We start from the raw sequence: 25,217 nt of genomic DNA on the forward strand, positions 1-25,217 counted from the left end.
TCTAATGAGTACTGTTGCCATAGATACACCCTGTCTACAGTGTACTGTTGCCATAGTTTATTGAGGAAAAAGGCGTGTCAGACAGGTGTGTTGTTAAGACAGGTGTGATGCTACCAGCCTGTGAGGTGCGAGAGTGAGGTGAGCTACCTGGTACGTCTGCTGGGCAGTGGAGCCGTGCTTCTGGGCGTCCTGGTGGGCCTTCCCCAGCAGGTTGACCAGTCTCTGGATGGCCCCTGCGTCCCTGAGAGGCGCCTGATTGGCTGGGCACAGAGCCAGGTTACGGACCAGACCAACTGCAGCCTGTGTGGGGGGGAACAAAGGGGTGGAACCAATGAGCACATTCCAAAAGCTAGGCTTGATTGTACAGGCAAGGCTATTTGTCACTAAGAGCACTTGGTCCGTTTGTCACTTCCTTTCTGTCCAGCCCTTTCCAAGTCTTGTTTTTTTTTTCTTCCAGGGGGGCCCCATTCCCAACTGTCTATTCTTGCACTCTCACACGAGAGTTTCTTCACCTTCTCTGCTCTTCATCCCTCTTTCTCAGCTTGATGATATGCAGATTCAGCTGCTGCTCCCCCTCTCTCAGCCAACCCCTAGCCTACTTACTGGGTACATGGGCTGGGTACAGTACACTCTTACTGCCCCCCTTCCCCAGAGCAGAAGCATTCAGATACAGCACTCCCTTGCGTCTTCTCTCCCTCTATCCCTTCATCTTTCTCTCGCTCGGTCTCCTCACCTGGATGATGGAACCCATCTATCTCTCTCTCTCTCTCTTTCTGAGTCACTCACTCCCTTTCTCTCACAGTCTCTCTTTCTCACTCTCTCTCCTTCTCTAACTCTCTTTCTCTCTCACTGTCTCTTTCTTTCTCTCACATCTCTACCCCCCTCCCTCCCTCTCTCTAAATCTGCTCCTCCCTGCTCCTCCTCACCTTGATGATGGGCCAGTAGTAGGGCTGGGCCAGCAGCTTGACAATGGCGTAGTGCTGTCCTTCTCTCACTCACTCTCCCTCTCTCACTCGCTCTTTCTCTCACTCCCTTTCTTTCTCTCACTCTCTTTCTTTCTCTCACATATACCCCCCCTCTCTCTAAATCAGTGGTCATGTCCCCTGCTCCTCCTCACCTTGATGGGCCAGTAGTAGGGCTGGGCGAGCAGCTTGACGATGGCGGGGATGCCGTAGTGCTGTCCTTCTCTCACTCACTCTCTCTCTCTCACTCTCTCTCATTCTCTCACTCCCTTTCTTTCTCTCACTCTCTTTCTTTCTCTCCCTCTCTTTCTTTCTCTCACATCTCTACCCCCCCCCCTCTCTCTCTAAATCAGTGGTCATGTCCCCTGCTCCTGCGTACCTTGATGATGGGCCAGTAGTAGGGCTGGGCGAGCAGCTTGACGATGGCGGGGATGCCGTAGTGCTGGCGCACGGCGTTCTGGGCCAGCTCGGCGTCCGGGTGGCGGCTGGTGAGGTGGCGCAGGGCGCAGACGGCCGGCTCCACCACGTCCTCCTTCTCGCTGGCGCGCAGGATGGCGTGGATCAGCGCCTCCACGCCGTTGCCCTGCACCACCAGCGACTTGTTGCGCCCGTTGTTGCACGTCAGGTTGGAGAGCACGCCGGTGGCGCACGTCAGCATGTGCATGTCGTCGGACGAGAGCAGGCCAACGAGGTCCATCAGGAGACTGTCCAGACCCTCCTGGTGGTGACCAGAGAGAGGGACAACCAATTAGCTCTCAATGAGACATCAACTTACCACTGCCAAACCTGACTCCAAAAAATAAACTGCTACATAAAGGAATTAAATGAAGTAATTCATTAATAAACAGTTATCGTTACAGTCTTTAATAATGTCAAAAAAGCAATCATGTCTTCAAATGTATATTTTATACATGCTATAAAAGGTAAAAAATATAAGCTAAAAAAATTTATAAAAATAAAACAAAAAAGGTCGAACACATCCAAAATGTTTTTGTTTGCCAAATACTGCTGTTTATCACATCTCATGACTGCAATGTTATGCAGATGGGAGAAGTTGAAGCTGGCCACAAAATGGCGCCTTCTCTCTGACAGTGGGGGAGATAGTGGTGCAGGTATGTGGAGATCAGGGGGGCGATAAGAGGCGGTGATTGGTCAGTGGCGTCCTCACTCACCTGCTTGGTGGCGGCGTCCGACAGGTTTCTGAGAGTCCACAGGCAGTTCTGCATCAGCCTCTGGCTGGAGCCTGTCAGGTGTTTACCCAGGGCCTGCATGCCACCTGAGAGAGAGAGAGAAAGAGAGAGAGAGAGAGAAAGAGAGAGAGAGAGAGAGATAGAGAGAGACAGAGATAGAGAGAGACAGAGAGAAAGAAAGAAAGAAAGAAAGAAAGAAAGAAAGAAAGAAAGAAAGAAAGAAAGAAAGAGAGAGAGAGAGAGAGAGACAGAGAGAAAGAAAGAAAGAAAGAAAGAAAGAAAGAAAGAAAGAAAGAAAGAAAGAAAGAAAGAAAGAAAGAAAGAAAGAAAGAAAGAAAGAAAGAAAGAGAGAGAGAGAGAGACAGAGAAAGAAAGAAAGAAAGAAAGAAAGAAAGAAAGAAAGAAAGAAAGAGAGAGAGAGAGAGAGAGAGAGACAGACAGAGAGAAGGAGAGCGAGAGATTCAGTTTCAGCTTTCAGTGTGAATTGGGTGAGGGCATTAACTATTAACATCCTTTGCCTACTGTATGCAGCACCCTCTGGCAATATTGCAAACGAAACACAAACAGTGTGTGCGTACGTGTGTGCGTGCGTGTGTGTGTGCGTACGTGTGTGTGTGTGTGTGTGTGCGCGCTGCTGCGGTGTCTCACCGGCGTCGACGATGGCGGGCTTGTTGCTGGGGCAGACGGAGAGCACTTTGAGCACGCGGCTGGTGGTCCACAGCAGCTTCTCGTAGTTGTAGTTCCTCATGATGTGCACCAGGCCCTCCGGCCCGCTGTTGGCCAGGATGATCAGCTACAGAATAGAACACAGCAACACAACCTGTCAGACACTCTGCCTGTGTATGTGTGCATGTGGGTGTGTCTGTGTGTTTGTCTCTGTGTGTTATGAAAAAAGGACCAGAGGCGCTGCAAGGTTCCTTTCGTGTTAGAAATAGACAGGTGCTCTTTAGTCTGTTGTGGGTTTAGTCAAGAATCAAAAAAGAGAGAAGAGACTAAGGCACTCCGTTGTAGAAATGTTACTTTGTTTTTACTTGTGTCTCTGTGTGTGTTTGTGTCTGTGTGTGTCTGTGTGTCTGTGTGTGTGTGTGTGTGATTCTACAGAGTGCATATGGTGTTGCAGTAAATCAGTAAATGTTAATATTTAATTGTTCCAACATGTACGAAACAATATATTTATGTGTGTGTGTGTGTGTGTGTGTGTGTGTGTGTGTGTGTATGTGTCTCTGCATGTTAGTCTGCGTGTGTCTCTGCACGTGTGTCTGTATACACAGGTGGGCTACTGTAGTTTAGATGTATCCGTCATATTTATGGGTGTTCGTGTCAGTGCCAGAGGGCTTTGAGAGGCCCAGCAGGCAGACACACAGACACACACAGAGACACACACACACACTTCACTCCAGTCACATTCCCCACAGATCTCACACAGTGATACAGCACAGACTGCACAGCCTCACGGATGAAGTCATGCATGTGTGTTCACTTACACACACTTAATGCTCTCCCAGAATTCTACACTATTCCAATACAAACAAAACACTATACAAAACACACACATACGATTTAACATGTTCAAATAGACATGATCTTTAAACACACTCTCTCTAACACACACACTTTACACAAAAGCACACTAAAACAATCAAACACACACACACTCAAATACAAATGACCTTTAAACACACACACACACAAAAGCATTCTATTCAAATTATTCAAACAAAAACACAGTATTAAAACGACCATCAAAAACACACAGACAAACAAAAGCATTCCTATAAAACAATCAAACACACACACACACAAACAAAAGCATTCTATTAAAACCATCTTCAAACACACACACACACACACACAGAGAGATGTGTCCTCACCTTGCTCTCCTGGTTGCCGTAGGAGAGCAGCTGCAGGCAGTCGGTGGTGATGGCCAGGAACTTGGGGTTGCTCTTCTTGAGCAGCGGCACCATCCGCTGCAGCCCGTCGGCCAGACGCACGGCCATCTTGGCCCCCTCCTGGTGCAGCAGCAGGTTGTGCAGCGTGGTGATGGCGTAGAACAGCACCGACTCCATGGGGGAGCTGAGCGGAGACAAGAAGGTCAGAGGTCAACCGTGGGGGTCACTTGGGCTCGAGTTCATCGAGCTATGGTGCCTCAAACCTCTACGGTTTTAGCGCCAGGCTAGGCTAAATCAATCCAGTAAACTGGCTGTGATTAAGGTTTGACTGTGATTAAGGTTTTACTATGGTGCCTCAAACCTCTAAGGTTTTAGCGCTAGGCTAGGCTAGGCTAGGCTAGGCTAAATCAATCGGGTAAACTGGCTGCGATTAGGGTTTGACCGTCAGCATACTTCAACTTTAGTGTCAGCACATTCCTTTTGGCTTTTGTGGTGTCACTGGTCAAGGCCAGCGGTCTAAACAGTTTAGATAATATAAATGATCATCGTCTGCAGACCACAGGATTGTGAGATATTGTTTAGAGAAGTCCTGTCTGCAGAGTGAAGTTACTGTAAGATGTGTGTGACTTCAGCCATCAGGAGCCATCAGCCTCCTACATATTTACTGGAAACCATCTTTCTTGGGAGCACTGCAATGGTTTCTAATGATGATATCTACTGTATGTCACTGAGCCATCTTTCAGCCTTTTTGACCTCCCAGCAGGCAGCTGTAACCATTTGATTGGCTACCTGACCCACGGTGTACCACCACCAATCAATCAAGGACAGATAAGTCCCGAGTGAGGGACCGACTGACTGAAATAAACCCTTTTGAAAGACGGATTGATTGATCTATTGATTGAGTTATTGATTGACTGACTGTTCCAGGGCCCTGAAGCACTTGTCCTACTCTGTCCTCAGGACTGATAGACAGGAAATGATCTGTGCCTGAAATGATCAAATACATTCAAAGACCATATAAAGAATAGCCTTTTCTTGACATCGGACATGGCCGAGCTCAAGCCTGAGTTCAGGCACCACACCTGAACTCTATCGGGCCTGTGTCCTGCACGGGGGGTGACACCACCGCCGGAACTTGAGCCTCGAGTGGCCCGGGTCTCCCGCTGTTACTGACCTGAGCATGCGGACGAGGGCGGGGATGCCGCCGGACTTGAAGATGGCGAGCAGGCCCTCGCGCTGGTGCGACAGGTTGTGCAGGATGCTGGCGGTGGCGCGCGCCGTCTCCATGTCGCTGGTGTTCTGCATGGCGCGCACCACCGCCGCCACCATCTGGGGCGACTGCATCAGCGCCCGCCGGGACGCCTCCTTGCGCGTCAGCTGGTTCACGATCTGGGCCGCCTTACCCACCACCGCCTAGAGAGAGAGGGGGAGGGGGGGGGGGGGGGGTGGAGAGGGAGAGAAAAGAAAAGAAAAAGAGAGAGGGAATGAGAATGAGAGAGAGAGAGAGAATCAGAGAATGATAATGAGAGAGAGAGTGAGAATGAGAGGGGGAGAGAGAGGGAAGGGGAGAGAGGGAGAGAAAAGAAAAGAAAAAGAGAGAGGGAATGAGAATGAGAGAGAGAGAGAATCAGAGAATGATAATGAGAGAGAGAGTGAGAATGAGAGAGAGAAAAAAGAGAGAGAGAATGAGTGTGAGAGAGAGAGAGAGAATGGAGTTAGGAAAGATGCCAAATGCACCACAAGTAAATTTGTGGCCTTGAATTATGTGCTGATACTTTTCCGGTAAAAAAAAATTGACTTTAGAAATGTCTTTCATTTAGCCTTTGCTCCTCATGCATGAAGCCAACTGTGAACGTTCAGTCTATGATTTAAAAAAATAAATAAATAATAAAAAACATAATGGGTTCGCCTTCTTTTCTAAATCTAATTTTCCACAGTGCAATTTTCAACAGGCCCTCAAGCGTTTACCTGTAACAACCTGTGACACGCAATTTATTTGATTTATTGGGATTCCTCTGTTTATGACTTATGCAAAGATATGCACACAAGAGCCTTCTCCAAGTTAGACTTTTCTTCTACTAAACTTTTTGTACTTATATATGTGTGTGTACATGTGTGTGTGTGTGTGTGTACCATGCACTGAATTTAACATTCATTTGGTTCTTGCGTTTAAAGTTAAATATATTATACATACAAAAAGACATTCTCTGTAGTGAACATTTTTGTTTACATTGTTACATTGTTTATAAGGACGGATACGTTTTTGGATACGTTTTCTCTGTTTCTTGATGTACGCTTTGTTCCTGAGGCGGAAAAAGGCCCGTACCTGGTCGTCGTCGTTGAGGAGCTTGGTGAGCTCGGGGATGGCGCGGGAGGCCAGCTCGGCGTCGTCCTGGTAGTTGATGAGGTGGACGATGGCGGCCTTGAGCAGCTGGGAGGGCTCGGCCAGCTTCTGCACGTTGGTCATGTGGGTGCCCTCGGTCTGCGTGGACAGGATGCTCGTGCCCTCCGCCACCGTCTCGGGGAACATGGCGGCACGCACGCGCTGAGCACGCGTCATGTTTAACTGAGACTCCAGATCTGTGGGGGAGGGAGGAGGGGTAGAAGGAGAGAGAGAGAGAGAGAGAGAGAAAGAGAGAAAGAAAGAAAGAAAGAAAGAAAGAAAGAAAGAAAGAGAGAGAGAGAGAGAGAGAGAGAGAGAGACAGAAAATGAACTTTGTTTTTATGACTAGCTTGTCTAGCACTTCGTACCTCATGGCAAGTTTTGGGGCAGCGCATTTAGCAGAAAGAATAAAGTTGAGCATTTTCCTGACAGGGCACTTTGGTTGATAAAGACTTTCCAATAAGGCGTTGCCAGGTTTATGACAGCGTTCAGACTGGAGTTTAGAGCAGAGTGGGGGAAAAAAAGAAAAGTAGAACAACTATTTTATACCCATCTTCACTTATCATGCCTCACAATGCTCCTTGGCTGCTCTTCAGGGAAAAGACACCCTGCCCACACACACACAAACACACAGCGCTGTGCTCCTACCTGCAGAGTTGTCCGCGGTGACGGTGGTGGTGATGGTGTACTGCTTGCTGTACTCGGCTCCGTCATCGTCCGTGCGCACTGTGGTGGCACCGGACTGGATGCCCGAGTCGGACGAGTAGTAGGTCTGCTGCCACTCCGACACCTTCACCATGCCCTCGGGCTCGCCCACTGCACACACACACACACACACACACACAGACACCCGTTAAACACAACTCAAAGCCACGGCGCGAGCAGGCATCATAAACAAGATCACTCTCAGACAAGCATGGTCTCTAGTAAAAACACTCTATAGACATATAAAATGTCTCTAGAGCTTTTAAACAGGCATATTCATGACTGAGAATGCAAATGTGGTAACAAGAGTCTTTACATTCAATAAAGCAACGCGTTTAGAGAACGGAGTTCTCATTACAGTCAGGCTCTCAACAGACGAGAGACCAGAAACAGACCACTATAACTAAAGAAGCCGTTTTCACAGTCCATAATAAAGTTTTAAAGTTTGAAGTTTTAAAGGTTTTAGTTTTAAAGGCTTAAATGGCAAATCTGCGACAGGGCGTGTGAGACTTTGCAAAATTGGTTTACAAAATATATAATGAATGATCACAACAGATTTGTCTAAAAAAAAATACACAGTTGACTAAAAATCATAAACTCAGAGACAATTAAAAATATAAAAAAATAAAAGACTTACTCTGCATTGCCATAGTAGCCTCTAAGGCTCAGTTGAAGATGATCAATGTGGAAGAAAATGCCTGAAAGAGAGAAAAATGGAAGTGATTACAAAAATGTACCAAAAAAAAGAAAAAGAAATGCCAAGCCAACTGAACAAAGGCTCCTCCTTTTTGCACCATCTGCAAAACAACTTTATCGGGCTAATCTGTCCCGGAGTCATTAGCGTCGCTGGCCCTAGCAGAGCTGTGCTCGGCCTTTGGTCTCTGGGAGGGCCCTGGACATGACTGCCTTTAGCGCGCACACACACACACACACACAGAGCAGAGCGGAGGAGGAGAGGAGAGTGTGTGTGTGTGTGTGTGTATGTGTGTGTTGGTGGGGGCAGCTGCCTTAGGAGGAGGAATGGCAGTTGACCTTTCACCCCGCCCCTCGATCGCCATGCCTACACTGCCTCGTATACAGTATCCGTGGGAACCAAAGGGGGGAAGTTGGCAGGGACTGCAGCAGACGCCACGACTCGCTCGACCGGCTCGGCGCGTTTCTGGTCGCCGCTTGTGTGCGCAAGCCCTCGGAACACACACACACACACACACACACACACACACTTACACACACACACCCTGATCGCTTACCTGCCCTCGTCGAAGGACAAACAAGCAGGTAGACATTTTGTACACACACACCCTAGCCCTGCGCTGTCCACGCCCTGATCTCACACACACAAACCCTCACAAGCTCAAGTGCACACATGCAAATATCCTGGCACACAAAAACAACTTTCGCCGAGCCCATCAGTCAAAAAAGAAAGATACACCCTCCGAAAATAAATCACACACACACAATCAAATACACAACACAGGCTGCAGTACACAAACGTTCACGTGTACCTCATCATGAGATACATTTTTTTTCTAATTTAGAACTCCCCTCCCTGTTCATATCCTGCAGCCTCTTCCAAAGTTACGCACAAACTTCAAAACACATGCGATGGCGAGGATCGTTTACAACCACCGACGTGCAGCAACTAGCCCCCCTTTGAAGAGGCAACGGGCACCTCTCCACCAGCAGGAGGGAGGAAGAATAAGACCTACAGGCACACAGAGAGCATGTCCTCTACAGGCATACAGAGATCATGTCCTCTACAGACTTACAGAGATCATGTCTTCTGCAGGCTTACAGAGATCATGTCTCGTGCAGACCTATTGAGAAATCATGTCTTCTACAGGCTTACAGAGTTCATGAAATCATGTCTTCTACAGGCATAGAAAGATCATGTCTTCCGCTGGCATAGAGAGAGATCATGTCTTCTGACCTACAGGCATACAGAGATCATGTCTCCTCTCGCTTGTTGGCTCAGTAAAATGGATTTGCCTCTCCGCTTCTGTGCTTGTGAATTCTCTGAGGTACTAAAAATCCAAGCCAACTCATTATTTCCCCTCTCTTCCTTTCTCCCTCTCTCTCTCTCTCTCCCTCCTTCTTGTGGCTAGAGTGACTGGTCTATCGTTTCACCACCGCATTCTCCTTTCTCTACTTCATAATTAAAGAAACTCCTACTTTGTGGTGCCGCTGCTGACTGTGCCTCTATGTGTCCCTCCACTACACGCAAACAGACATTCCAGAGTGCTCACCCCGACTTAACCAGGGGTCACTGACACATACCCAAAATTAGACTTTCAGAAAGAATCTGGAACCCCCCCCTCTCCCCACACACACACACACACACACACACACACACACACACACACTTCACACACACACACACACACACACACACACACACACACACACACACACACACACACACACACACACACACACACACACACACACACTTCAGTGCAGAGCCAGACCTCGCATATCTCCACACTCACAATGTTGAGCCACTGACTTTAGACGATTTGGATTAACATCAGCGAGGATTATACAGTAACACACACACACACACACACACACACACACACACACACACACACACACAGACAAACACACACACTTGAATTCACATGTACAGTGGACTTCTGGGTAGAATGCATGCAGTCTTCTTCTGGAACAGATGTTATAAAAGTGCAGGGGCCAAACAGAGGGAACGACCTTACCATGCACATTTCTCACATGCCTTCTGACTATGTGCGGGTGTGTGTGTTGTGTGTATGTGTGTGTGTGTGTGTGTGTGTGTGTGTGTGTGTGTGTGTGTCAAGGACCGAGTGGGAGGCATGGCGTACAGAAATATAATTACTATCTGAGGCCATTCTCTCAAAGGTCAAAGACAAGAGGAGGCTGTGTGTGTATGTGTGTGTCCACAGTTGTGTGTGTGTGTGTGTGTGTGTGTTTGTGTGTGTGTGAACGTGTCTCGGTGCAATTATTTGTATGATAAATGTCTTGAGTTGACGCGTTGGTAACAGCACAGACAAAAAAACATCTGTGGCTAATCATGAGGACAGTCTCACTCACACGCTTTCTTTCTTTCTCTTTCTCTCACTCTCTCTCTCTCTGTCACTCTCTCTCACACTTAGGTCCGTGAAATTGCTCTCAAACCAGACGAGACCAGCTTAGGGCTGGCTGTGAACTACCGAATGATGACATCACTCCCTCCCACCTTGTGTCCTCAGTGTGATGAAACACACCAACGGAGAGGTGTGAAGTGTGTCGAAATCCCGCCTGAAATGCCTCAGACAATCGGTCACAATTCACGCTATCTCAAGGTTCACACTCATTGCACCAGCTCACAATTGACCACACCCAGGTCTGGAGGCAGAAGGTTCATGAAGGGACCCAAATCAATTGGTCCGCCTTATGAAGTCATGATCCAGGAGATTCCATGATTCACACCGTAGCTGTCAAAAGGACAGTGTTAGGGCTGGACTCTTTTTGTCCCCCCATGGCTACCGTAGGCTGACCAGTAGAGGTGGAAGGTCATGGTATGGGGAGCGAGGAGGATCAATGACTCAAGCGTGGGGGGCCAGAGATCGCTTTCCTGTGGTGCCTGAGTCATCGCAGAGTAACAGCCTACTGAGGGAACGGAAGTGTGGGGGATAAATGGAGAGAGAGAGAGAGAGAGAGAGAGAGAGTGAGAGTGTGTGTGTGTGTGTGTGTGTGTGTGTGTGTGTGTGTGTGTGTGTGTGTGTGTGTGTGTGTGTGTGTGTGTGTGTGTGTGTAATAAGAGCAGATGTAGACAACCCAAATGGTTCTCCAGAGACCCCCCCCCCCAACATACACACACACACACACACACACACACACACACACACGATGGTGCATTATAATCAAATCACATTCCAAGACTAAATAACGAACACAGGTGGCTGTAGAAATTCAGTGGCACACTACTCGCCTGGATTCCAAATCTTGTCGCCTTGTCTTTCACAAGCAAAATAAGAATAATTTGAATGTTTTCTAAATGAATCAACAGGCTGACTGATTACATCTACAAAACTAGCATTTTTTTTCAGATAATGACTCAAACTGGCAAAGACAAATACTGTTAGCGGTAAGATTACTGGAAATCATGTGTGGTGGTGTGGTGGGGGGGGGGGCAAACATTCCTTCTCTTTGGGTCTAATTTCTCATTGTCAGCACCTTCAGTCATCTGTGAGACTTTGCAGAAAAGCCACTACAGTATTTTGTCATTCCGCTACCCAGCAGAACAACTGTTTATAATCACAGGCGCATGAACAGACAGATCACAGCACTTGTAATCATCCAAAGATGAACGGTCGCGTTGAAACAATACCTCCAAAAAGATATTACCCAAGAAGCCCTTCTGGGAACTTTTAAGCCTAATTATCCTTTCACAGCAGACAGCAATGGCAAGACAGAGCAGATCTGGTCTGACGGAGAGATCAGGGACAGATCAGCTCTGAATCACTCCAGGCATTTTCACTTGGAAAGGAAAAGTTGCCGGGAACCACAATATGCGGCCTTAGATGGGAAGGGCTAAACGGTGGTGGTGTGTGTATTGGGGGGGGGCTTAAGGGAGGGAGAGATGTGAGCGTGTTAGCCCGTCACCTCGACTCACCTCAACGGCCCCCAGTCGCCACACCTCCCGTGTCTATTTGGGGAGAGCGAGCAAGCGAGCGAGCGCACTTGCATTCAAAACTGTGTAGATAACAAGTAAAGGTCTTCGTGACTGGTGTACAACAATCGGTCTGGCAGAAATGTTACAGTGAAAGCCATGTTGGAGGTTTTTTACTTTTTTATGAGGGCGTCCTGGAGACATTCCTGGATGAAAAAGCACAGAATTTGAAGGAGGTCTTGATTTGAACGCCAAAAAGCACCTCCTTTAAAAATGGTGCCATGCACGGTCTTTCTCTGCGCTTTAGTCTGTCCTGAAATGCCTTGAAAAGGACAGAAGTCCCGAGAGACTTGTCTTGAACACACATTCACCTGCTTACTGGGCATGTGCTGAATGTCTAAAGATAAGTATATCGAATGAATATTTAAAAAAGCATACTTCCACAAAGTCCCCGTGGTATTTTCAGACCAACTGCTATTTTTGGCAGCCTATTTTGGACTGCATTAGGTACTAGATGAATGCCCTATCAGTTCCCCCGTCTCTCTGCTGGTTCTCATGGTAACCGAGTGGACGGGCCCCTCCAGTGGCCAGTCAGGTTGGGGTTTAAATGAATGGGCCGGTTTGGGTTTGGGGTCTCACATTTCAGACTCTGGTTTCAAAGAGGCCATTTAACACAGAGGCTTTTCATATCCATGAGAAGGATGGGAGTGTATGGGAGTGTGTGTGTGTGTGTGTGTGTGTGTGTGTGTGTGTGTGTGTGAGAGAGAGGGGGGGTGGGGTATTACATGAGGTAATCGGTGATAAAGACAACAGTGAGGTGACTCACCACTCACTCATCGCTGACAGGCAGCAGAGCCAAAACCACACCCCACCCCATCGCGTCGGGCGGGGCAGGCTGGGGCAGGACCCAGGGTGGAGTGTGTGTGTGTGTGTGTGTGTGTGTAGGTTACAGAACGTGCCCATGCCTGCTACTGTCTTTTCCAGAGAGGCAGGTGTGGGTTCATGTGTTTCTCATGAAGGGGAGGAGATGGCAAAGCCAGGCAACACCCATTTTGTAACCCCAATTTTTTTTAAAAAAAGATATCAACATTTCACATGAAATTACAGTAATGGCTTCAGGGCGTCAAACAGGGTTGTCACTAACAGGGTTCACACAGACATTTGGACAGGACAAGACAATGAAAGATGTACTTTTTCCATTCTTGCTCAGAATTCAACTCAACTCGGTTCAACAGAGAAAACCTTGCTGGCCTTTTAGTGTGCCCCTTTAGCCTTTCGTAGCATGTTGTTTACAGAAAGTGAGATGAGCCAATGTGGTCACTTAATGAATCTGCTGTAAAAAAACACCCTGATCCAACCCACTCAACAGCTACATGACAAATCGCACCTTGATGCTAGCAGCCATCTCTGCACTCACTTCATCCAGCCATAGGCCTACTCATTCTCCTTTCTCCAAAATCCATGTCCCTTAAAAGGAACCTTCTTTTAAGGATGGGGAGTGATTTGGGTTAAAAGGTGATTCCCTCCGAGCTGGTGTTACGTAAGTGTTCCTAGGTACCTCTCACGGGCGAGGCTGTAGTTTTCAGTAAGTTACAGTGTGATTGTGCCACACCCTGCCCCACCCCAAATCCTCAGCCCTGAACTTCATCGAGTAGAAGAATTCTCTCACACACACACACACACTTGTGCCCTCCCTCTTTCTCACTCTCTCGTTCGGCCTTTCTCTCTGTCACTCTCTCACACACACACACACACACACACACACACACACACACACACACACACACACACACACACACACACACACACACACACACACACACACACACACACACACACACACACACACACACACACACACACACACACACACACACACACACACACACACACACACACACACACACACGTGTGAACACCGCTCGCCTACCGACGTGCCGGAACTTGTGCTTTCGTTTCCAGAGGCGCGCTTGACCTCAGAGCCTCTTCTTTAGTCGGCACCAAACATGGAGATGGTAAACACGGCTAGCGGCAGCTCTACGCCGCACCGCGCCGCAACGCCCGAGACCAATAACAGCCTCTGGCATCCATTTTGGCAGAGGCCGGCCTGCCGTCACCGGCCAAACCAAACCACCGCTGCAAGAGCCATGCACAGATAAGGCGAAGGCCCAAAATAAAAACGTTTAGAGAGCAAACGGAAATGACGGAATTCTGAAACTAGCGGAATAGCTTTTTTTTGTTTTGGTGTTCAGCCAAAGATTCTCTTTGCTGTATATTGACAGGGATCTGTTATTGATTACTTTGCACAAGGGCAGAATCAGTTCAAGAATTAGCCTTGGCTGTGTTAAACATCTACATTGTAATCAAGAGAGAAGAGTTACTGTTCACGAGCATAACCCCCTAAAACACGCCATTCCTTGGACTGGACTTTGTTCCCAGTTACAGCAAGCTGTTAATGACTGATAGGCTCTCCATAGCTTTTCCAGTCACAGGAGCTTGGCCCCCTAATAAGGCTGCTTTTTGGTGGAGAACTGGGTTTGCGACACTTCCCCCCCCCCCCCCCCCCCCCCCCTTCTGGCCTGGTTTTTTGGAAGTAAATGGCCTGCAGGAAGCCCGCACAATGGAGGAGGAATGTCAGTGGGGGGAACCTGTGGTGGAGCCGGCAAAGAGACCCAAAAGCGCACACACACGCAGTGTTGGTGAGGAGGAGAGGCAAGCAGTTGGGAGAAAGAAGAGAGGGGGAGGGAGATGGGGTGAGAGGGAAGAGAGAGAAGAGGGGGAGAAAAAGAGAGAAAGAGGGGGGGTAGTCCACACTGGTCAGGCACTGCTCCATAAGCCTGCTGTGACATTCCACACTCGTCTAGCACATTCTCTCCTCTCTCTCTCTCAAGACCTCAACCTCTCTCTCTCCCTCTCTTGCTACCCCTCTCTCTCGCTCCTTAATCTCTGACTCCTCCTTCTCCTTCTCCTTCTTCTTCTCTCTCTCTCTCTCTCTTTCTTTCTCCTCCTGCCCTCTGACTTGTTCTCTTGCTCACCCTCTCCATTTCTCTGGAGTTCCCAGTTCACTTCAGCACTGCTTGTGCTCTCTTACCGTCACTGTAAAGAGATGATGGCGCTGCACTTTAAAAACCCTTCTACTTAAGGTCAAACCGCAGCAATAGAGGAAATAACAAAGTGGAAACTGATTTATTTTCTTCCTCCATATACCGCCTGCTTCTCCTTTCTCCGTCACCACATTCGAACGGCAATGGCTCTCTCCTGCGTAGCACTACAGTGCAAAGATGAGAGGTTGATCATTAACCTTTGTGAGAGACGCAGAGAGCAAACAAAAGCGTCTGTACAGTGAGCCTGAAACCCTCTCTCTCTCTCTCACTCCCTCACTCTCCCCCTCTCTCCCTCTCAGACAGGGTGTGTCTGCATGATGTCCCAAGGACTCATTGTGGGTGTGCCACAGGTATGTGTGTGTGTGTGTGTGTGTGTGTGTGTGGCGCTGGGCGGGGACATCTGTTCTTATCTGCCTACATGCTACAAATGTCATTTTTTAAACTCTAGACTAACGGCTCTGACACATGTAGATTCATAGAGACATGAAGAGCACTTCCTCAGTTCACACATGTCACTGATGTGGTAAAACGACCGCCACCTCCACCAACAGAGAGGCCCATTGTGTGATTTAAGTTGAACACTACTATCAAAATACTCCAGAGTGCCCACTGGTACCAAAACCAGTTGCAAAATAAAGTCGCAGATAATCCCTGATATACTCCACAACAGCAAGCATAAATAAGTCAGTAAATAAACAAACAAATAAATAAATAAAAATAAGAGAGGGACTTAGGGCAGGGAACGAGCATTCACACAGCAAGACATCGAAGAGCTTTTCAGTGTCTGAGCAGCATATAAACAGACATACACACACAATCTGTGTGCATGAGTGTCAGTCTACACACACACACACACACACACACACACACACACACACACACACACACACACACACAGAGCGAGAGACCAGCGGCGGCGGCCTAATGTGGTTACTGGCTTTAGGAGGGCATGAGTGTCCAGCTGAGCCCCAGCTGCTGAGAGCCTGTGGTCCCAGAGTGGCTCCCCAGACGCCCTCCACTTCCTCCTCCTCCACTGCCCACAGCCAGCAGGTGGTCAAGGCTGCCCGCTGCCCCGGGCACAGCAGAGGAGGGGGGAGTGGGGAGAGAGGGGGATTGGTGTGAAGAAGAGAGGAGATGGAGATGGAGAGAGAGAGAGAGAGAGAGAGAGAGAGAGGAGGAAGAGAGAGATAGAGACAAAGAATGGAAGGGAGAGAGGGAAGAAAAGAGAAAGAAATGAGAGAAATGAGTGAGAGAGAGAGAAAAAGAGAGGGATAGCTATGGAGGGATGGGGTGGAGAAAAGGAGGGTACAAAAAAACAAACCAAAAACCCTTTGAGAGTCAAACATGAAATGGAAATGAAGAGGGTGAGACAGAGAGAGAGAGAGAGAGAGAGAGGAGAGAGAGAGACAGAGACAGAGAGAGAGAGAGCGCAAGAAATCACCCTTAGGTGTGAAATATTCATACATTTTGTGATGCACAATTACACCAGTGCCCAGTTATTATATGAGGTCATGGACGCGAATGCCTCATACTGAGGAATTGCTACGTAATTATCAGGTCGGAAAATGACCGCAGGCGCCTCGTCCTGAAAAGCACCTGCACAAGAACTATGGGTTTCGTCAAACCCATGAGATGAATGTCTCCCTTGTTACACACAATGACAGAGGGAAACAGGGAGAAAAAGTAGAGAGAGAGAGAGAGAGAGGGAGAGAGAGAGAGAGAGAGAGAGAGGGAGAGAGATAAACAGATAAGAATAGGTAGACAAACAAAAGATGAATCAGAGGCAGAGGTGCTGCAAGAGGAGCTAGCAAGGAGGAGAAGGGAAAAAAAAGACATCTCTCCCTCAGGTCGTACAAGATGGTCCCATCTGGACTGAGCAGGGCCATTAGTATGGACAGACACTGCTAAAAGCACCCAAACAAGCCGGACAAACACTAACGCCAACCGTCAAGCTCCTCGGGGCCTTTTCCAGTGACTGAGGTTATGAGTGAAGACCTTAATAATATGGGTCTTTTCTGGAACCGAGAGAACAATAGCTCTTCCGCATGAAGGAGAGGGGACATAAGACAAAACAATAGGACCAGAGAAAATAAGACAAAACAATAGGACCAGAGAACAACTTCAAAATTCGATTAACCATGTTGTGCGGAGCGTAGCCTCTTTTACAAAAGCCGCAAAGTTCAAGCAGCACCGTTTAGCCTTGGACGGCAGACATCTGGCGCTGCACGAAACACATGGAATCGTTCTCGTATCGGAGAAATCAGCGCATGCCATGCAGACACATTCCTCTCCAAGCGCTATCTCGCCGTTCGACGTCGGCGAAAACTCTTCAGGGTGGGAGGAGGACATCGAGGATGCAAACATCAAAGGTCGAAAACAGGAACGGGGAAGGGGGGGGGGGGGGGGGGTAGTTTGGGAGCCAAGTGTCACGGACAGTGAGGGGGAAACCTGATCCCCAACACTTAGGCTTGGTGGTCGGGTAAAGGACCCCCCCCCCCCCCCCAGGCCCCCCTTCTCTCGGACCACTACCATCACCACAGCTACTACACTGAGGACCTTTGAAGCGCTTGTGTACACATGGTAGCACCCAGCTGGTGGTGTGCGTGCAAGCTTCCTTACACTTGGCCCCGTCGAGCGATGCAAACCCCAGATCATGTCCATGTGTGCGTGTGCGTGTGTGTGTCCGTGTGTGTGAGCTGTGAGGTTGCGTGCCGGCTCTTGGAATTCCATTCCTGGACACCTGTGTCGATGTGTGCGGGGGGATGCGTCTGTGTGCTTGTGTTATGGGAGGCGTGTGTAGATGTCTCCACACGCGAGGTTTTGACAAGGCAGAGTGAATCAAAACGGGAGCTTACGTAAGGTCCACTCACTGCTGCCTGGCTAGGAGAGGATGAGAGTTTTTTTTTTTATTTGGGTTTGGGTGATCTCCAGGCTTAGGAGGTCATTGTGCACATCCCAGGTGCAGGACAAACAACGGTCAATAAAGTCTGCACACTTCTTGAAACTTTCCCTTTTTTTGGGGATGTTATTTTGTCGCACAATGTTTTGACCTTTCGATCAGGAACTTGAGGATTTATCTTCAAGGCTTCCCAGTCAGTCTTCCCTAACGATATCAGAGGACCAACCTTGGCTAGCTAATGTAAAGTAGCCCATCCTTCTCTACCTCTCTAGTTTTACTCAAAGTCTGGCCCATGCACTGACTTGGTTGGCAGTGCCAGTGGTTTTTGTACGCCCCACCTCTGCCACCAGGGTCTGGTCACACACGTGGGATGTCCCAGTTTCACCGTCCTGGCAGCGAGATGGTAAACACGCACGTCGGGCTCTTAGCTTTTTACGAGCGCCGTCGTGTCGCTCCTCGCGGGGGGGCCGGGGCCCCCTCGTCCTCGTAGGCACGCATGAGTTTGCCGCTCTGATGCGAGCCTCCGTGACAGATGGTGAATATTTCAGAGGAGGAGCCGCGGCCACGGCCGCTGCCGAGGGAGCATCTGCGGGACCGCGGTGGCAAATCTGTGGGGACGTTCGGCAACGTCCGGCTCGTCAGAGTCACGTTCAGTCGGCTAATAATTAATCAAGGAGAACTGAGTAGCCTGAGGAAAGGGTGGAGGGCGGAGGGGAGGGGGGGGGGGGGGGCGTTACAAATCAATCTCAAGCTGCAGTGTCGGTCATAAATCCTAAGGGTACAAAACTTTAATGAGAGGCTTACAAGACGACAAGATGGCAGCTTACAAGGTTGGCAAGACAAGCAGAGTGCTTTCTCAAAAGAAGCACTCCCTCGCTTCCGTCGTGCCAGAGCAGCTGAATGCTCAACTGGTGTCCAGCCTTCCTTTTTTTTCCAGGGCAAAATAATCTGGGACAGTCCGAACAGTAGGGTGAATGATGAAGCATCTTGGCTGAGAGCTGTCTGTTTCAGCCTGGGCTTCTTTTATCCTTTTTTCGCCCCCAATGGGGCCCACACAAAGATCCCACCTTTCCCTTCCCAGTTCCACACATGGCGTAGTCGACACATCAGGCTGTCTCGGAGCGTGAGGGTGAGACTGTCGGGAGCGTGCGAATCCACCAGCACATTGTTTAGACCTTCGCTAGTCTGTGGCTACAGTGTAAAGAATGCTCTGTGATCAGCACTCATGCCACCACTCCCACAGGCCTATCACCTCTTTCTCTCTCTCTCTCTCTTTCTCTCTCTCTGACTAACTGAGTCACTCCCTTTCTCCCTGCTGAACTCTGTGTGGGGGCTGTGTTGAGGTGTGGCAGTGTTATTATGCTGATACAGAGTCTAACAGTCCAAACCTCATTGCTCATCAGCTGGCTCATCAGAGATACAGCAGCGTTCTCTGGAATAGGAAGGACCTCATACGCTGGTCCAACAGCTACAGTGACACCACATCACAAGGCAACAGACAGCAAAAAGTGTGTCAACGTCTGAGAACATTGAAAACACCTCGGCAAGCTCCCTTTAGGAATGTACCGTTTTCCCGAGTCTACAAGTCAATGCATGTCACCCTGCACTGGAAACATTCTGAATCTGAGGGAGGTTAAAAAAAAAAAAAAAAACCACACACACACACAGAGACGTGAATGTAGGCCAGAATGAGTACAAAATGAGAATTACATTAAACACTTTGACACGCTGTCGCAAAGCACGGCGGGCTTGCAGGTGATCAAATATTTATTTGTCTATGACAGACCCAAGCCCCTGGGACCCCTCAAGGCACCAAAATGGCAGTGGTGGACTCGGGTGCTTACGTAACTCCGTGTCTCACCGCATTTTGAAGGAGAGCGGTTGGTGGTGGATGCTGATCTGGGTACAGCTCATAATCCGGACTATTCGTTTGATTTATGGAGCTGCTCTGAAAAGGGGTGTCCAGTAAGAAGGAAGAAGTTCACCCAACATCAGGGTATTGTGCGGTTCAATAAACCACACAAGGCCAGCGATGTGATTCACTGACAAAACACATCACAGTGAGATAATAAAAAAAAGCACCACACCTACCCCTCCTCCCTCCCCCCTCCTCTCCCCTCCCCCTCTCTGATCGTGTGTGGCATTAAAGAGATCACTGGTGAGTGCTGATCCATCGACGGTTAAATAACACTGAACCAGTCGCACTCTGTTGGGCTGATGGAGGGTTAATCTGCTTTGGATTGGTATCATTGTCTGTGAAGGTGCCTGCGCTTAAGAGCGCAGGGGGGATTTAACCTCCCGTCCAGATTACGTAGGCATCATGCCCACTCAGTCTCAGCACTTTTGAGCCGTCTGAGTCGCCGTCTGCGGCAAAAGCGGCAGCAGCAGCAGCAGCAACGTCGTGGGCACTAAAACGAATGCCCACCCCATGTTAATGGGGAGGCTGACAGGCCAAGGAACGCCCATTAACACTTAAAGACCGGTCAGTCTGAGATGTGGTCACTCTGAGAGCTGGCTGATTGCGATCCTTCTCTCTGTGTAACACTGCACCTGCTACTTACAGGACTGCAGGAGCCTGGAGTATAGAGGGGTGGAGTGGGGTGGGGTTGGGGTTGTGTAAAAGCACCACAGAGGGCATGAGGGATAACAAAAGACAGTGAAGAACAGCCATGACCACACCATTACAAGTGTGAGACAGAAGAAAAGAGAACGAGAGAGAGAACGAGAGAGAGAAAGAGAAAGAGAGAGACACACTAGCAGAGAGAGAGATGGAGAAGACAAAACAAAAACTGGGGAAAGGGTAAAGTGAAAAACAGAGCGAGAGAAAGCAAAGCAAAAAATGGAGAGACAGAGAGAGGGAGAGAGAGAGGGACATAGAAAGAACGAGACAGCAGGCAGCAAACTCAGATTTGCCCCGTTGGTGAATTAATCGCCTGTCCCACCCCCCTCGTGTGAAAGTATATTTATAAACCGAAGGATCCTGCCACCCTGCCTCTGGCCCCTAATGTAGGACAGTTTCAGGGATTTAGGCCTGGAGGGGGATTAGTGCCTGGGTGACCCCGGGTGCCTCAAGCGACCCCCCCCCCCCCCACCTTCGGGCCACAACGCTGCCAGGTCCCCTGCCAGCCTGCCCTGCACTGCGGAGTGGTGCGGAGCAGTGCCCCAGAGGCTGTTCTGAGCCCTTGCCCCGTTAGCCGCCCGCAGATGCCGACGGAATTCAAATGGGGGGCTATCTGGGCAGAGCATCAAAAACTGGGCACAGCGTCACGGTCAGGCAGCAGCTCTTGTGAGCCAACGCCAGCATGTTCTGTAGTGTTTACTGGCAATCGCTTAAAATAGTTTGGTGGGTTGTCGTAAGACCAAAGCCAAATGGTTGGAAATAATTTAATAATCGTGCGAGTAAACAGCTTTTGACTTTGTTGACAAACACCACAGCACTGGAACGTTCCAGGAAATGATGATGATGATGAGGATGGAGGATAGGATTCCCATTTGGTGACACGTCATAACCAAAAGAAACCAATTAAGGCAGAAATGTTCCTCCCTCTGATTACTCTCTGCGGTCTTTGCTCATCAAGCGCTCACCAAGAGAGACCTCCAATCTCTGTTTGCATGGTTGGGACTAAAATAAGCCAAACTTTCAGGGCACAGCTTAGCCTCCTTAATACTACATTAAGACCCCGTCATTAAACAGAGGTCCAAATCGCCAAAGGCCAGTTTACTTGGTAACCCTGATGGCACGTTCACACAACTGACCACAGTGAGGTCAGTTTTGCTGTGTGTGTGTGTGTGTGTGTGTGTGTGTGTGTGTGTGTGTTACCATGTCCAGTTTATCCATCTTCACAGATGATGGAAGTTACCGGAAAAACGCAAGATACATTAGGGGCTGTGGATGTACAGGAAAATGCAGACCACATTAGGGATGTAAAGTACATCCTAATGGTCCACTTAAACACTTGGCGTAATCCCAGCTTGTCCGCCAAGAGTGATGGTAAGCATTACCAATAGTGTGTGACCTCCTGATCTTTCATTCTTATGAAATACCACATGTCCAATAGATCTGATAACACCGTGGCACTGGGGAAAATATAGCGATGAGCTCTCAGACGTGAGACTAGTATGTGTGCTACATTTATCAGCAACAGCAATTCAAATGACATCAACAGCACTCCAAATGACATCAACAACAGAGTGATCCCAACTGAAGAATGTGGACAAGTGTGCATGGTAACATCAGAGCCTTTTTGAGATGTGATAAAACGTGTAGGGTAGGCCAAGGCTGAGGTGGTTATGTGGAATAATACAGATAGCTGAAGAGAACTTGCCTCATTTCTTATCATCTTATCCATTCTTGATATTTATGCTCCATGGAATATCTAGGCTTCAATAGTGTCAAACAGTAGGCTATAGCCTGCCATTTACACGAATGTTCTCTTTACTTATTATCAACACTGATTTCAAGGAACTCTCGATTTGTGGCCACTGTTTTTTGTCTTTGTATCCAATCATGTATCACAAGCAGATGTCCCTCACAAAACAGTAGCATAGAATGCGTAATCACGCACAGTTAACTAAAGAAAATAGTAACATGTTATTTTCTGTAGGCCTATTTCATTACTTCCTAAATCAATTTTAAATAGATTTTAGATAGACACAAACGCCATAGGCCTATTGCGACACCGGAGAAATTGCCCACGCAGTCGATGCTTTTCATTTGTAAATTTGACAACCACAACTTTCACCACCAGAAATTCCTTTTAAAATCGAATACGATCCAACATAACCCGACCAAGTTTAGTGTGTAGTCTACCGCTTGTGGGGCTGGATCTAGTTTCGTCTGCACTTTTGTATATCGCTCAAGCTCGACCGATACACGGAAGTGAGCAAATTACACCCCACAGGTAAAACGACACCAACCGACCCAAAAAAATGGCACGACAAAACACACTACATCCAATAATCAACTGAGTCTGCTCGTTCACAGGAGTTACAATGTAGACCATGCAGCTCTCCAAATGTACCACGACAGAATATTAAATAACGACGAGAAGCCTAGCCTAGTTTACTTAACGCGTTTCCAACTCCGCTTGATTTTTAACACTCAAGATAGCAAAATAGCATAAAGTAGTAGCCTAGACCATCCGTCATTTAAAGTACGTGGAAATGCGTTTAACTGCGGAGCAAGCCGCGTTTGAACGTTGCGTTAGTTACCTTTTGATAGAAACGGTGGCCGGGAAACACTCCAAAGAGACAGTGGTCCTGGTAGAGAATGTTCTGCGAATTTTCTGTCGACCGTCCACTTTCCCTTCAACTCTAGTATCGCTGAACAATGCTAGTGTGACAGTAATGCCTCGCTTTAAGCTCCGCCCCCGTTACCATGAGGGTTCTCTACCACACCCTGCTTCGCACTAACCCGCAGCTCAGTGTTGGGAACGCCACTGGCGCACGGCAGGAGCACTGGCGTCAGGTCTGAAAAAATAATGCGCGACATGACGACTGATAACGATTTAAGACAAAAAAAGGTTTTTAATTATTCTTGTGAAAGCTACGTCAGTCAATAATATAGCCTGAACTGACTTATCATTTCTTAAATCTACTATGTTTAAGAAATAAACTATACGGTCCATATATGGTATAGCCTACCTGTAGGGCATATTCGCCCAGTCAACCACACCTAGATGCGTCATGCAACCACTCCTCTCACGACCAATGAGAGATATGATGGATTGTAGTTCACACAGTATGAGAGTTTAAAAAAAATTATACCACGTTTTCTATTTATTCTCTTTTTTAAAGCTGTTAACATCAGACTTAATTCTTCTCTCTCTATATCTCTCTCTGAGAGAGCAAGTGGAAAAAGTGGTTACATTAGTTTTGAACATCTATAAATTCTGTGTGAACTGCTACAATGTTTCATAATGATATCTCTATACAATTGGTCTTGGGGGAGAGAGAGAGAGAGAGAGAGAGAGAGAGAGAGAAACTTCTAAATAGCCCTTTTGGATGTGAGAATCGAAAGCAAGTGGTGTTAAGCCAGTCTCCTGCATATTGTATGACTTATTGAAATAGGTCAGTCCTACACCAGGTCTTTATCAAGGGGGGACGATACAGTCCCTCCCTGCCACAGAAGTTCTGAGTGCTCTCAGCAGTGACCAGGGTAGCCTATAGTTTGTCGCCAATAGCAACCCTGTGTAACTGCAACTCTGTGGTCAATGACTCACAACAGACTCACAACACCTGGCAGACAAAGATGACTCATCCCAAGAGTCAGGTGTTCACTTTTTGCTCTGAACACAAATTACCGATTACACAAAGCCGATTACACAGCATGTATGCCGTATTTTGTATATCGATTTTTGTTTTTTTAACCTGCACTTTACAAATGTTTCACTGTCAGCAGAATCTAATAGAGGCAAACATTCAGTAAACACAAACTGTGTGTACAAATGCATTATTCATGAGCAGGATAAGATTACATACTTAATTATTTAATGAAACCTCCAGTCGGTGAACAGACCATATCCAACCTATAGCCACTTGTTTGGTGCTTTTGTTTGCATGGTATGCTGTGTGTGTGATGGAGTGGTTCACTAGTTCTGGATATTGCCAACTGATATGCTGGGGGAAATATTGGCTATTTGGGCATGTATATTACCAACATGGGGTCTGGATATTGTGTTATTATGTAAACAGTAATCCTATCTGAACAGCAGGCATATTAGATTTATGCAAATACTATTCAAATTCAAATGTAACCAAAAGTGGGTAAGAATTTATCAAAGTGGAGATTGTAAAAAAAAAAAAAAAAAGGAATTATACTGCATAGTACGAGCTAAGCCTCAGTTAAAAGTGCCTGCTGGTCATACTGCAGGCATGAACAGAAAGACATTTCATGAAGTAGGTTACTTATTGTCCCAAATACCTCTATATGACGTGTCTCTCTGAATTGCCCTCCCTGACATATCTTTTTCAAGGGCATCCTGCTGCTACACTTGAACGCAGCGAAGAGGGACAAACAAGCCCAGACTGTAGTCATCTGTGCCTGACTGGCCTTTGTGTGCCCGACCGCAGCAGGCAGGCACGGGGGTCAGAGAGCAACAGACAGGCAGGAGCTGTGCAGCGTGTGTGTGTGTGTGTGTGTGTGTGTGTGTGTGTTTGTGTGTGTGTGTGTGTGTGTGTGTGTGTGTGTGTTTGAGTGGTGGGGTGTAGAGAGAGAGAGAGAGAGAGAGAGAGAGAGAGAGAGAGAGAGAGCGAGAGAGACCAGCTGTATAGGCGCTAAAATAGCCAAGCGTTTACTGCAGCCAAGCCCATTTCAGCATCCTCAGCAGGCTGACACTCTACATATAGACTGAGCAGGACCTTTTTATCTGGCACGCCAGTGACAAGGACCGCAGTGAGGAAAACGTCACCCTCTTAGGGCCTCTCATGGAGAGAGAGAGACAGAGAGAGAGAGAG

The 25,217-nt window shown here is 48.0% G+C and overlaps 1 protein-coding gene across 1 annotated transcript in view; it reads right to left on the reverse strand.

The window, feature by feature from the left end:
• Positions 1-23,112, reverse strand: part of LOC134090779 (junction plakoglobin-like) — a 28,680-nt gene extending 5,568 nt beyond the window's left edge. The window contains exons 1-10 of the mRNA XM_062544280.1: positions 22,974-23,112; positions 7,767-7,827; positions 7,073-7,240; positions 6,368-6,621; positions 5,216-5,454; positions 4,024-4,225; positions 2,801-2,945; positions 2,135-2,238; positions 1,342-1,680; positions 148-300 (exon numbers count right to left, since the gene is read on the reverse strand). Of these exons, the coding sequence (XP_062400264.1) occupies positions 148-300; positions 1,342-1,680; positions 2,135-2,238; positions 2,801-2,945; positions 4,024-4,225; positions 5,216-5,454; positions 6,368-6,621; positions 7,073-7,240; positions 7,767-7,779 (1,617 nt within the window). The 5' untranslated portion in view covers positions 7,780-7,827; positions 22,974-23,112. The remainder of the gene's footprint in view (positions 1-147; positions 301-1,341; positions 1,681-2,134; positions 2,239-2,800; positions 2,946-4,023; positions 4,226-5,215; positions 5,455-6,367; positions 6,622-7,072; positions 7,241-7,766; positions 7,828-22,973) is intronic.
• Between the last annotated feature and the right edge of the window lie 2,105 nt (positions 23,113-25,217).

This window comes from Sardina pilchardus, chromosome 1 (assembly GCF_963854185.1).
Source record: "Sardina pilchardus chromosome 1, fSarPil1.1, whole genome shotgun sequence".
NCBI lineage: Eukaryota > Metazoa > Chordata > Actinopteri > Clupeiformes > Clupeidae > Sardina > Sardina pilchardus.